Source organism: Somniosus microcephalus, chromosome 28 (assembly GCF_052327205.1).
Source record: "Somniosus microcephalus isolate GS21.2 chromosome 28, FLI_Smic_1.0, whole genome shotgun sequence".
Lineage (NCBI taxonomy): Eukaryota > Metazoa > Chordata > Chondrichthyes > Squaliformes > Somniosidae > Somniosus > Somniosus microcephalus.
Window position 1 is genome coordinate 47,120,250 of NC_141014.1, and position 13,896 is coordinate 47,134,145.

General features: G+C 45.2%; 1 protein-coding gene across 1 annotated transcript; it reads right to left on the bottom strand.

The window, feature by feature from the left end:
• Positions 1-7,956: 7,956 nt before the first annotated feature.
• Positions 7,957-9,886, bottom strand: LOC147099768 (ferritin heavy chain B-like). The gene is made up of 3 exons (XM_085969232.1): positions 9,725-9,886; positions 8,856-9,002; positions 7,957-8,094 (listed from the first exon to the last, which is right to left on the bottom strand). The coding sequence occupies exons 1-3, from the start codon at positions 9,824-9,826 to the stop codon at positions 7,957-7,959; spliced, it is 387 nt and encodes a 128-aa protein (XP_085825358.1). The 5' UTR covers positions 9,827-9,886.
• Between the last annotated feature and the right edge of the window lie 4,010 nt (positions 9,887-13,896).

Sequence of the window (13,896 nt, forward strand, 5' to 3'; positions counted from 1 at the left end):
TCGGCACACTGACAGCTGTTCTCTTCTTTGCGAGAATGCTGGCAACAGTGGTTCGCCATGTGCTGGCCATCCCTTCACTGTTAAATCGTAGACCCGTGAGAGAGTAGGGTCATTTCTTGTCTCCCTTTCAATGGCAGAATTTGTCACCGGTAGACAGTTCGCTATGGTAGAGTGGAATATCTCTACTGGGTCTACTGTAAGTGCCTCTTCTATCGTTGGCAACGGTAGGCGTGATAAACCGTCAGCATTCCCATGCTGTTTTGACCCTTTGTATTCAATGTTGCATTGGTGTGCCCCTAGAAAAAGGGACCACCTCTGTAGTCTTTGTGCCGTCATAATGGGGACACCTTTTTTAGGGTTGAATATGGAGATGAGGGGTTGATGGTCAGTCAGCAAGGTAAATTTTTGTCCGTGTAGGTAATGGTTGAATTTCTTCACTCCCCATACCAGGCTGAGTGCTTCCCTGTCTATCTGGGCATAGTTACGCTCAGCTGAGTTCAACGAGCGTGACGCAAAAGCTATCGGCCGTTCCGAGCCATCAGGGAATCTATGGGACAATACCGCTCCTATGCCGTAAGGGGATGCATCGCACGCCAGTCTGATTGGTAGTGATGGGTTGTAATGAGCCAAAGTTTTCTCGGATGTGATTAAGTCTTTACATTTATGGAAGGCACGTTTACAGTCTTCCTTCCATTTCCAAATCACTCCTGTCTGTAGAAGATCATTAAGAGGGTGTAGAATAGTTGATAAGTTCGGTAAAAATTTATGATAGTAATTTATTAATCCCAGGAATGACCTTAATTGTGAAACATTTTCAGGTGCTGGGGCTTTTATAACTGCTTCAATTTTCTCAGGTGACATATGCAACCCTTCCTTATTAATTATGTGGCCACAATATGATATCTGATTTTGGAAAAATTCGCACTTGGGGCGATTTGCTCGTAGGCCCCGTTCTTTCAGCCTAGTGAGCACCTGCTCCAAATTGGCAAGGTGCTCGTTGTCGTTTTCTCCTGTTATAAGGATGTCGTCTAGGTAGCATTGAGTCCCCGGAATCCCTTGCAGGACTTGCTCCATAGCTCTTTGCCAGATAGCTGGGGCTGATGCTATTCCAAAAACCAGTCAATTGTACTGGTACAGGCCTTTGTGTGTGTTTATTGTGAGATACTGTTTAGAGGTCTCCTCAACCTCCATCTGTAGATATGCCTGTGCCAAGTCAATTTTTGTGAAACGTTTCCCTCCGGATAGTGAGGCGAAAATATCTTCTATCCTCGGAAGAGGATACTGTACCGTGTGAAGGACCGGGTTTACAGTCCCCTTAAAGTCCCCACAGATGCAAATCTTTTTCTGTTCCTCAGAGTTATTTTTCAATGTTTTTTTCATGACTGGAACGATGGGTGTTGCCCATTCGCTCCAATCTATTTTGGATAATACGCCTGCCTTTTCCAAATTCTTCAGCTCTGCCTCGACTGCCAGACGTATTGCGTATGGCACCGGTCTTGCCTTAAAAATTTTGGAATTGCTGTATCTTCCACTTTTATTGAGGCGGTGATGCCTTTCAAGGTTCCTAGTTTCTCTTGAAACACTTCTTTGGCGTTGGCCAAGATGTCTTTTAATCGTTCAGGTATGATGTCATCACTGTTTTTTTCCTTACTGGTCACCGTCAGTGCCTGAATGGAGTGCCAGTCTAAACGTATCTTCCTTATCCATTCACGTCCCAACAACGGTGGACCACCATCTTGTAGAATGTATAAATACAACTTTTGTATTTCTTTGCCGTTGTATACCACAGGCACCCTTATTTTTCCTTTGGGGTAGACTTTCTGCCCCGTATATGTTTTTAAGATAATGGATGTGTCTTTTAGAGGTATATGCGAAAATAGCCTCTCGTAATCTCGTCGATTTATTACGGTTAGAGCTGATCCTGTATCTAGCTCCATTTTAACTGGGGACCCTGCTATTGTGAGGGTAACCCAAATGGTTTGGTAATCCTCTTTGGCAAGTACATTATGTAATTTGAGACAGCTTAGTCTCTTGTTTCCGGAGTCGCTATCGCTATTCTGGTCTTCGGAGCTATTGTCCGTCATCATTTGTACCTTCCTGTACTTTTATTTATTGATTTTTTGTTTTCTGTCAGTGGATTTATTTTGTCCAGATTGGCATACCCGTGCAATGTGTCCAATCTTACCACATTGCCTGCATGCTTTGCCCTTGAACCAGCAGTCCCTCTGGTTATGGGTGGATCTGCCGCAGCGATAACATCTTCTGAACTCCTGTGTCATTTTATGGGTGCCGAAGTCCTGTGTCTCTTGTTGTATCTCTGCAGCTCCTTTTGCTGCTGCTTCGTATGATACAGCCATATTGAAAGCTTTGTCCAATGTTAAATCTTTTTCAGAAAGCAGTCTTTTTTGTGTTCCTTCACTTAAGAGACCGCAAACAAATTTGTCTCGAAGATAATCCGATAGTCCTGCTCCGAATTGGCAGTACTTTGATAGCTTTCTTAATTCGGTTAGGTAATCAGCGTTACTTTCATTCTTGTGTTGATTTCTCTTGAAGAACTTGAATCGTTCCGCTATCAGCAGCGGTGTTGGGTTTAAATGCTCCTGCAGGGTATCAACAATTTCTTTAAAAGTCTTGTCCTTTGGTTTGGCTGGAGTGATTAAATTTCGTAACAGCCCGTATGTCTTCGCGCCCATTAAGTTCAGAAGTACTGAAGCTTTTTTTTCATCTGTTATTCCATTTGCAGTGCAATAAATCTCTACTCTTTCCACGTATGTGGTCCAATCTTCTATTTCGCCATCAAAAGCCTCAATATTACCAGATTTAGGCATTTCAGAAAAGATACGGCGCTTTCCACGCTTTTTTTTTTTCTGTCTCTAGCAACGATATGGCACTTCCCGCGCTTTCCCGCCGCTGCTACCGATAACAACGCTGTTTTACTGTGGTTTCCGTTTATTCACTGTTGGAGACTCGTTCCCGACGGAGGTCTAAACGCTGACCTGCTTGCCGCGCCGGCCGTCTCTCGAGTGCACCCTCCCAGTCCGTTATTGCTTGCCTCCGATTTCGCTGCCAGTCTCAGCTGTAGAGCCCGCCGCTGGAGCTCCAGCCTGATGCCCAGGAAGGATTAGCGCAGTACCTGTCACCAGCTTGGCCAGCTGGTGAAATCACAGTTTCTCTTCCTTGAGTCTTCTGGACGCTGGAGGAATCGAAGTCCTTGAGGTGCTGCCGAATTGCAGGTAAGTCCGTTTCCACTTCATCGCCACTGGAGTGTCCGTGTGTAGATAAAGACACTGAAGACAGGAGCTGGTTCATAGGTATTTACTAAGCAAGTCTGGGGGGGGGTTCTAAAGGATATACACAATACACAGGCTTATATAGCCCAAGTGGCAATTACCGGCATTACGCACACCTGGGGCTCTTAAAGGCACATACACCACAATTGCTCTTAAAGGCACATACACCACACGTACCGTACCCGATGGCAGCAATGTAGAGTTCGAATTGTTGTTTAAAAGTCTGCCAATTGTAGTCGACATTTCCTGTGAGTTTCAAACGCTCTGGTGGCTTCAAATTCTCCATGTCGCATTGCACAATATTCAGCAGATCTTACCAATCCTGGTACCATGTTATGTTCATTAATAACTAGTCATTTTTATTAAGAACAGCTAGCTTTTGCTAGACACTTTATTGAGCACATGTGGACTAGGTACAGTATCTGTAGAGGCCTCCATCTTGACTGCTGCCTTGTGGGTAGCCTAGTGCATCGTGGGTTGCCCACTCTTATATACAGACAGCACCACCTAGAGTACCATTCCAGAATGACAGGTTACTGATCATTACAAAAACCTCCAGAACAGAGAAGAGTGAATTACATAAACCATGCAACACAGAAATACGATGTTTGGCCCAACTCTCTTCCGCAAACAGCAGTTGATGCTCGGTCAAGTGTTAATTTTAAATCTGAGATTAATAGATTTTTGTTAACCAAAGGTATTAAGGGATATGGGGCAAAGGCGGGTATATGGAGTGAGGTCACAGATCAGCCATGATCTCAATGAATGGAGGAACATGGTCGAGGGGCTCAATGGCCGCCTCCTGTTCCTATCCAGCTCATGTTGTTTATTCTCTACACAAGCAGTGGTCCTAATCCCATGTGGCTGCCCTGTTCCTATACCATGGCATCTAATCTCGTTTAGGTACATCATTGGAGAGAGGTTCAGTTGTAACTACAGTGGTGTTTGAACTTGGTTCCCACCAGCAGTAAAAGTGAAGGTGGTCTCCCCAGAGTGTCAGAACAATCATGGGTGTGCAAGACACGTGACGCATCAATCGGCTGAGCCATTACAAATGTCCAAAGAGCTTTCATTTCCCTTGTGGTGTGGAAAACCAATGTATTTTCCAGTTTAACTCCTAGAAACAGTGCAGCCAACATTTTAATGGGCCAGAAATTCGTGAACGGGGCTTGCCGCGCGTGCAAGCCCCGTATATGCACTTACCCGACGCTCCTGCCGATCACCTCCAGGGACGCCTGGAATTGGTGTTTCAAAAAGAAGAATCCCGGGCAGCGTATGACGTCACGCCCCCCAGGAGTGCAGCCAGCGCGAAGCCTGGAGCGTGCAGTGCAAGTGAGACAAGCCCCTTAAGGTCTCATTGTAGTAGGACACGCCCCCAATCTCTCCAAGCAGCTGCAGAGGACTTTGTAGTTACACAGCTGCAGGGAAAGTAAGTTACCTGCTATTTTATGAATGTTTTGTGAACTTTTATAAAATTTTAAAAACGTTTACATTATTTTGAAGAATCTGAAGTAGTTTTAAACAGAATTAAAGCAATTTAAAGACTTTTAAAAGCCCTAAATGAATTTTTTGAATTCCATGTATTTATTTAGCAATGTCGTCGTCATATGTGTCTTCACACTGTTCCCTTTGGGGAACTGTATGAAGTGGTGGAAGGATTTATGGCCATGATTAACGCTCATTCCGTGACCGTAACCATCTTTGAACCAGCCATTAGGGCGGTTAGTCCTATGGCGGGAGGGTTTTACGGGCTCCCACAAGCTATACAAGGAGGGGGGGCCACCCACACCCACGGACGCAAATATCCCACTGGTTGTCAACCCAGAATTTAGAGCCGGAGCTCCGACTCCACTTGCCGGGACTGTCTGGAGCGGGGTTCGAAACCCTACCCTGATCTGGCCCAGCGGCGGGGATCCTACCGCTATGCCATGGCCCAGTCCGATTAGCAACGTGAAATGGCTGGAATGAGCACAATTCACGGCATTAAAAGAACTCACAATTGAACTGATGATGACCTCAGCAATCTCCTCAAGGAGGTGGAGGCGCAGCGCCTGCTCATCATTGGTAATGAGAAGTCAAAGGCGCTGCAAAAAGGGCAGATGATAGCTTGGTCTTTCAAGTGGCAGCATAGGGCTCCAGTCACGGGGAGGGAAAAGGCGCAGGAAACGTATGGGTGTCACCTTTTGTGCGGAGTGGGCCTTTTGCGTATGAGTAAGCATCCCCGCCGCTGGGCCAGAAGGAGTAGGGTTTCGAACCCCACTCCAGACAGTCCCGGCAAGTGGAGTCGGAGCTCCAACTATAAATTCTGGGTGGACATCCAGCGGGATACTTGCGTCCGTGGGTGTTACAATTTAAACTCTTTTAATGAAGCATCAAGTCTGTAAGCTTTCTCAATCAATACAGCACCGTGTGGACAAGATGGAGTTCGGACCACCGGGTCTTCTAAACAATAGCAGTCCTTACAGATGCCTGCAGGCCAATGACAACGCAACATGTGATCACGTGAATACAATAGGTATTGCTTCGATGCCTGCGGGCCAATGACAATTCAGTATGCAAATGTTACACCTACAACAATGCTGCTGCAATAGAAAGTAAGTTAGTTTTTGGTAGAAAAATCATTGGCTTGAATAGGATTGAGGCAGAGAGCACATAGGGACAGTAACACAATTCACTATGTATAGGCAATGTTATCGCTCCACGTTATGTACGGAACTTGGTTGGGTTATCGGAGCAGGGTCCCTTTAAGAGTCGTCGATTGTGTGTCGATGTCATAGCCCTGCGACGAGGCCGAGTCCCTCAGTCCATGCGGAGAGTTAATAAAGCTAACACGTGTTTTTCTTTGCTGCTATGAAAGTCTCGCACTCTATTTCCAGTGACTCCTACATGATTACTGATTTAGCTTCACTTTACCCAACACCAACAAACTCCCCGTAGGACACACTACTGCTCGATTCAGACTAGTGCTTTACTTAATCCCAGACATCAAGTATTGCCGTCGGTGGGGCTAGAAAAAGAAAGTAACCTGGGAAAGAAAGAGAATGATAAACAGAAATGATCCTGCCCAAATGGAAGTTTCTAAGATGGCCAACGCTGTACTGTGTACACATGTCACACAGCTTTGGCAATCTAGTGCGTGACTTGTGCCATCAGTCAAATGTAAAGACAGCTCAATAGCAGATCATTCCCCCACCTTTACAGGTAAAAGTCTGAAGCAAGACACCAGGCATGTACTCTCCCTTCTCCTGACTGAAGAGTCACTACTGTCAGCACTAATTCAACCCCCTTCACCCTTGCCCATTGCTTTGTTTTAAACCACCACAGCTTAATGACTGTTTGCTGGCAGATGTTATAAAAAACCCTTTTCAGCAGGAACTGTTACCGAGAGCTCAGAAAACCATTAGAATCCTCTCCAGTGATGATTTGAAGATGTGGGCACAGCCATCCTGGGAGTGACTTCTGTATTTTTAACTTGGATCATATTACACAGCTGTGTATTGTGCAGTGGGATCTTAACCAGATCAGCTATTTAATTAAACAAAGACAAACCAGTTCAATGATGAATAACCTTTATTTCCATGTACTGTGACAGTTAGATGAGAAAACTGGGAAATAATGACAACCAAAGTATTCACCACCAGAAGTTGGTCACACTTCATTTCCAACCTGTATAGAACTAATGGTTCAAGAATCCCATTCAACTCAGGCTGTGCTTGTCAAACAGGTACTCTCCCATGCCATTCTCAGGGGCTCCCAGTCTCTTCAAGTTGGTGATGTGATCTCCAAGCTTCTTGATCATCTTCACTTGCTCATCCAAGTAGTGGGTCTCCAGGAAGTCACACAACTGAAAGTGAAAAACAAAGCACAATTAGCTCAGAGGAGACATCATCAAAGGCCTTCCGAGCTTCACCGCCCATGGAGATGGTCCTTTATCTTCTACTGGATGGGGTAACTGGTACAAGTGCTGCAGAGAAATAGGTGGATTGGACGTCAGATTAGATTTACTCCAGGAGTAATGCATTTACCAATTTAAAATTGGAAAGCAGAACCCCCTTCAGTTACAACTTCTCCTTTGGTGTCCCAATTTCAATCTGCTTTATGCACTGGCCTCATCTCAGTGAGATCCTGATGTTGAAGTCTTTTGTGAAAGATCATCAGAAACCTATTGGGCATGGAGATATTGCTAAAGATCAGTGATCAGATTAAGCTCCCCAGATAGCCTTCAACTCACCCAAAACATGGCAAGTGTCAGCCATGGCTTACTGGTACCACTGCCAGTCAGAAGGCCCTGGGTTGTCCCATTTCAGAGAATTGAGTGAAAACCAACACTTCACTGCAGTACTGAGGGAGAGCTGCAATGTCAGAGGTATTGTCTTTTGGATAAAACAGTACACAAGGTCTTGTCTGCCCACATGGTACTATTTCAAAGAAAAAAAACTGCAATGTCAGTGTCCTGGCCAATATTTATCACTAACCAACTTAATAAAACAGACTATCTGGTGATTTCTCTCATTTCTGCAGCAGGATCTTGGTGTACAGATTGACTGCCATGTTGCAAACATTACAATAATGACACTTCAAGAAGTACTGAATTGGCTGTAGTGTTTTTGGACACCGACGACAAGGAAGGCACTGTAGATATGCAAATCTTTCTTTAAATGAAACATTAGGAACTTACATGAGGGTCAGTGTTCCCAGTGGAGAGTTGGTGTAGATCCAACAGACTCTGGTTGACATCCTTCTCCAGCTGCAGAGCTCTCTGCATCACCACTAGGCCATTGCTCCACTCATCCTGCTCTGGTTTCTGAGAGTTTGTAGGGGTGGGGTATAGAGTAACATTGGAAGAAATTAGTTAACAGACTTGAACATTTCAGGAGTTAGTCAGATCACAACTCAATGTCATTCTTGATATTCTAAGCCAGGATTTTAACCAGACAGTTCATCAAGAATTCTCTTTGGAATGAGTTATTTGACTTGAAATCACAGCACTATAGGCTCTAAAGTGAGATCACCTAAAATGGAGCACAATATTCCAAATGAGGTCTATCTAGCAGTAATTGCAGTAACACTTCCTTGCTTTCTATTCTATGCCAGAACATGAAGCCCACCTTTCAATCAGCCTTTTGTCTCTGCAAGCTAGCTTCTAAATGACATCTGTACTGGGACACACTCCAAATCCCTACACTCTTACATCTGATGTGAACATCAACCACTTCCTTCCAGTCAACCCCCTAGCCAGTCTCCAATTTTGCCCTGGAGCTCACTATAGACCCTAGCTCAGCAGATCACTATTTGCACATTTAGATCATATGCACTAGTCACCATCCAGTGGTCTATTTTATACCAACTGCCTCCTACTCCACCCAGTTTTATTGGGGTCACAAGGTTGCTTCTAATGCACTTCCAATTTCTGCCAGCAATCTCCTGCCTTCTGAAAATCCATGCATACAACAATCATTGAGCCTCCTCTTGGAACAACTTCCATGACTCAGATAATCTAGTATGAGGTAACTAGCCTACTTTTCACAAAACCATGGCAATTCTTCAAAGTTTGCTGAATCTAACCTTGACATCCTCCAGGACAACACGCCCCCCACGCATATTCTGGAATTTCAGCAGTTTCTCAGCATGCTCACGTTCCTCATGTGACTGCTCCTTGAAGAACTCGGCAAAGTGACGCAGGGCAACATCATCCCGGTCAAAGTAATACGACTGCAGGTAGAGAGAAAAATGGAAAAGAGACAATTGAAATCTAGATCTGATCCATGGCCAACTCAAATGGTAGCAACACCAATACTTTCCAAATCCTTTTTGAATATGTTGGAAGCTCCTCATTGAAGTAGCTCAACAGAATAGGAGGTTATGTTACTAGAAAATATTAGCGAGCTTTAATGCTTTTTGGAATAAAGCTCTCAACTACACTTGGTCAAAATATCTGTGGTATCTTCTTTTGTTCCCAGATGAAAGTCTAAAAGCAGAGAAGGAAAAGAGCCAAATCTTTAAAATTAAATAGTTTAACACCATCCTCAGGTGAGAAAGACTAACAGGATTCACTCAATTAGAGGGGGATAAAAACTGGCCAGAACCAGCCAATGTTTCACTAACTAGTCACCCAATTCAATCTAATTGTTGCCATCCAAGTTGGAAGTTGACTAGTTTTAGTGAATCTTCAAGATGAACCCTCCATTACAAACTTGATGAAACCCTGGAGTTAGTTTCAAATATAAACACATCAGAATAGGACAGAGCTATTGCAGAGCAGGAAAGAGTCCTTCTGCAAGATCACTGTCTTAAGAGCATTCACTGGATTAAGACTGGGGAGGGCTATAGAGAGACCCTCTAAAGCCCATTCATTGACCTAGAGAAATTCTACCTGCTTAGAATAAAATAACAGCCTTAATTTTGAAATAGGACCCCAAAAATACAAAACTCACCATGGAGAGATAAACATAGGAGGAATAGAGCTCCATGTTGATCTGCTTGTTGACAGCATCCTCACAGTCCTTGTGATAGTTCTGACGCACTTGGGAGGCCATCTTAACTCTTCCTGTTGCAAAGCACTGAGCTCAAACTCCACTGTAGTAACAACCTAACCTCTACCCTCACAAGCTCCTGCATTTCAACAGGGTCTGGCATGATCAATGATGATTGACAATCCCTGTGAGCCAGTCAGGATCTTCCATCAATCCAGGCACCAATTAACAAAGGAGAGGGGGCGGTGTGTGATACCCAGAGCCAATCAGAGCTTTGGAATACAGAGGTTTGGATGATTATTCTGTGATGTCATTGCTGTTGGTTTCTTTGACTTTCCTCAAACTGAATTTGAAAGCGTCTCTGTTCTCAGAATCAGAGTTTCACAACATATCTCAAAGAGCTCGATGAAATTCCACCCTACAGATGGTGTCGAGCACAGCCGGCTCTAAGTTAACCCGTCTCTCGGAGAATTGATGGGCATCTCGGTGGCTCCAGAATGAGTCCGTGATACCAAGGTTCACAATGTTGACCACAATAGATTGAAAGAGACTGACCTACACCAGTCAGTCTGCAGTGGATCTGCAAAGCAGCCCACAACGAGTTGGGGAAATGGAAAGTGGATCAGTGGGGAGCTTCAGACAGAATCTGTTGCTCCGTCACTGTAAAGTGCGATGTGGACTTTTATCCCCATGAAATTTAAGAGCTGTAAAGTCCTGTGGTTAGTTTGCACTGTTTCCTCATCTCCTGCAAACCCCGGGTCTGTTTTGAGGAATGGTTTTATACCAGAAAGGTCAAGTGTCTCGTGTTTTCTCGACCGATGCTGCCTGACCTGCTGAGTGTCTCCAGCGTTTTCTGTTTTTCTTTGAGATTTCCAGTATCATAGAGTCATAGAGTAATACAGCACGGATAGAGGCCCTCGGCCCATCGTGTCCGCGCCGGCCATCAAGCCCTGTCTAATCTAATCCCATATTCCAGCATTTGTTCCGTAGCCTTGTATGCTATGGCATTTCAAGTGCTCATCCAAATGCTTCTTAAATGTTGTGAGGGTTTCTGCCTCCACAACCCTTTCAGGCAGTGAGTTCCAGACTCCAACCACCCTCTGGGTGAAAAAGTTCTTTCTCAAATCCCCTCTAAACCTCCCGCCCTTTACCTTGAATCTATGCCCCCTAGTTATTGACCCCTCTACTAAGGGAAAAAGCTCCTCAGCATCCATCCTATCTATGCCCCTCATCATTTTGTACACCTCAATCATGTCCCCCCTCAGCCTCCTCTGCTCCAAGGAAAACAAACCCAATCTGCCCAGTCTCTCTTCATAGCTGAAGCGCTCCAGCCCTGGTAACATCCTGGTGAACCTCCTCTGCACCCTCTCTAACGCGATCACATCCTTCCTGTAGTGTGGCGACCAGAACTGCACACAGTATTCCAGCTGTGGCCTAACCAGTGTTTTATACAGCTCCATCATAACCTCCTTGCTCTTATATTCAATGCCTCGGCTAATGAAGGCAAGTATCCCATATGCCTTTTTTACCACCTTATCCACCTGTTCCGCCGCCTTCAGGGATCTGTGTACTTGCACACCCAGATCCCTCTGACCCTCCGTCTTGCCTAGGGTCTTTCCATTCATTGTGTATTCCCTTGCCTTGTTAGTCCCCCCAAAGTGCATCACCTCGCACTTTTCCGGGTTAAATTCCATTTGCCACTGTTCCGCCCATCTGACCAACCCATCTATATCGTCCTGCAGACTGAGGCTACCCTCCTCGCTATTTACCACCCTACCAATTTTTGTATCATCCGCGAACTTACTGATCATACCCTTTACATTCATAGCCAAGTCATTAATGTAGACCACAAACAGCAAGGGACCCAGCACCGATCCCTGTGGTACCCCACTGGCCACAGGCTTCCAGTCACAAAAACAACCTTCGACCATCACCCTCTGCCTTCTGCCACTAAGCCAGTTTTGTATCCAATGTGCCAAGGCACCCTGGATTCCATGGGCTCTTACCTTCTTGACCAGTCTCCTGTGCGGGACTTTATCGAAGGCCTTACTGAAATCCATCTGTACCACATCCACTGCGTTACCCTCATCCACACACCTCGTCACCCCCTCAAAAAATTCAATCAAATTAGTCAGACATGATCTTCCCTTGACAAAGCCATGTTGACTATCCCTGATTAATCCTTGCCTCTCCAAGTGGAGACAAATTTTGTCCCTCAGAATTTTTTCCAATAATTTTCCTACCACTGATGTTAGGCTCACTGGCCTGTAGTTCCCCGGTTTTTCCCTACTACCCTTCTTGAATAATGGTACTACATTAGCGGTTCTCCAGTCCTCTGGCACATCCCCTGTGGCCAGAGAGGTCCTGAATATATGTGTTAGAGCCCCCGCAATCTCTTCCTTTGCCTCACCCAGCAGCCTGGGATACATTTCATTCGGGCCTGGGGATTTATCCATTTTTAGGCCAGCTAAAACCGCCAATACCTCCTCCCTCTCGATGTTAATATGTTCGAGCATATCACAGTCCCCCCGCCCTATTTCTATGTCTACATCGTCCTTCTCCATCGTGAAAACAGATGCAAAAAATTCATTTAGAACCCCTCCTACATCTTCCGGCTCCACACACAGATTGCCACTTTTGTCCCTAATGGGCCCTATTTTTTCCCTAGTTATCCTCTTACCCTTAATATACTTATAAAACATCTTAGGATTTTCCTTTATTTTGCTCGCCAGTGTTATTTCATGGCCCCTCCTTGATCTCCTAATTTCTTTTTTAAGTATCCCCCTGCACTTTTTGCACTCCTCTAGGGCTTCCTCCGTCTTTAGCCTTTTGTATCTACCAAAAGCCCTCCTTTTTTTCCTAATCCATTCTCGTATATCCCCTGACATCCAAGGTTCCCTGTGGTTTTTGGAACCACTCTTGACCTTTACGGGAACATGTTGCCATTGTATGATCTCAATCTCCCTTCTGAAAGCCTCCCATTGCTCCGATGCGGATTTTCCTACAAGTAGCTGATCCCAGTCCATTTTGGCCAGAGCCTGCCTTATCCTATTAAAATCGGCCTTCCCCCAATTTAGAACCTTTATTTCCGGCCCATCCCTGTCCTTTTCCATGACCACCTTAAATCTTACCATATTATGGTCACTATCACCAAAGTGCTCACCTACTAGCACTTTTTCCACTTGGCCGGCCACATTCCCTAGAATTAGGTCCAGTACCGCCCCCTCTCTTGTAGGACTTTCTACATGCTGGCTCAAAAAGCTCTCCTGGATGCACTTTAAGAATTCTACACCCTCTGAGCCTTTCACACTCTGACTATCCCAGTTAATATTGGGGAAGTTGAAATCCCCCATTATTATTACCCTATTATTTGCACATTTCTCTGAGATTTGCCTACATATCTGTTCCTCTATCTCCCCCTGACTGTTTGGAGGCCTATAGTACACTCCCAGCAAAGTGCTTGCCCCCTTTTTGTTTTTAAGCTCCACCCATATGGCCTCATTAGAGGAACCGGCTAATATATCATCCCTCCTTACTGCAGTAATTGACTCCTTAATTAATATTGCGACACCCCCTCCTCTTATACCTCCCCCTCTGTCTCGCCTGAAGATTCTGTACCCCGGAATATTGAGCTGCCAGTCTTGCCCCTCCCTCAACCATGTCTCCGTGATAGCAACAATATCATACTCCCATGTGTTTATCAACACCTTCAGTTCATCCACCTTATTTGCAAGACTCCTTGCATTAAAATAGATGCCATCCAGCCTTGCCCTCATATATTTGCCCTGTCTACCAAGCTGACTTGTTTTTTTCTCTATAATTGGCAGCACATCACCCCCTATTTCAGCTCCCCTCTGTATCCCATCCCCCTGCCAAGTTAGTTTAAACCCCCCCCAACAGTGCTAGCAAACCTCCCCGCAAGGATATTTGTCCCGCTCTGGTTCAGGTGCAACCCGTCCGACTTGTACAAGTCCCACCTTTCCCAGAAGCAGGCCCAGTGATCCAGGAAAGTAAAACCCTCCCCCCTACACCAACACTTTAGCCACGCATTCATCTGCTCTATCCTCCCATTCCCATACTTACTAGCACGTGGCACTAGGAGTAATCCAGAGATTACAACCTTCGAGGTCCTG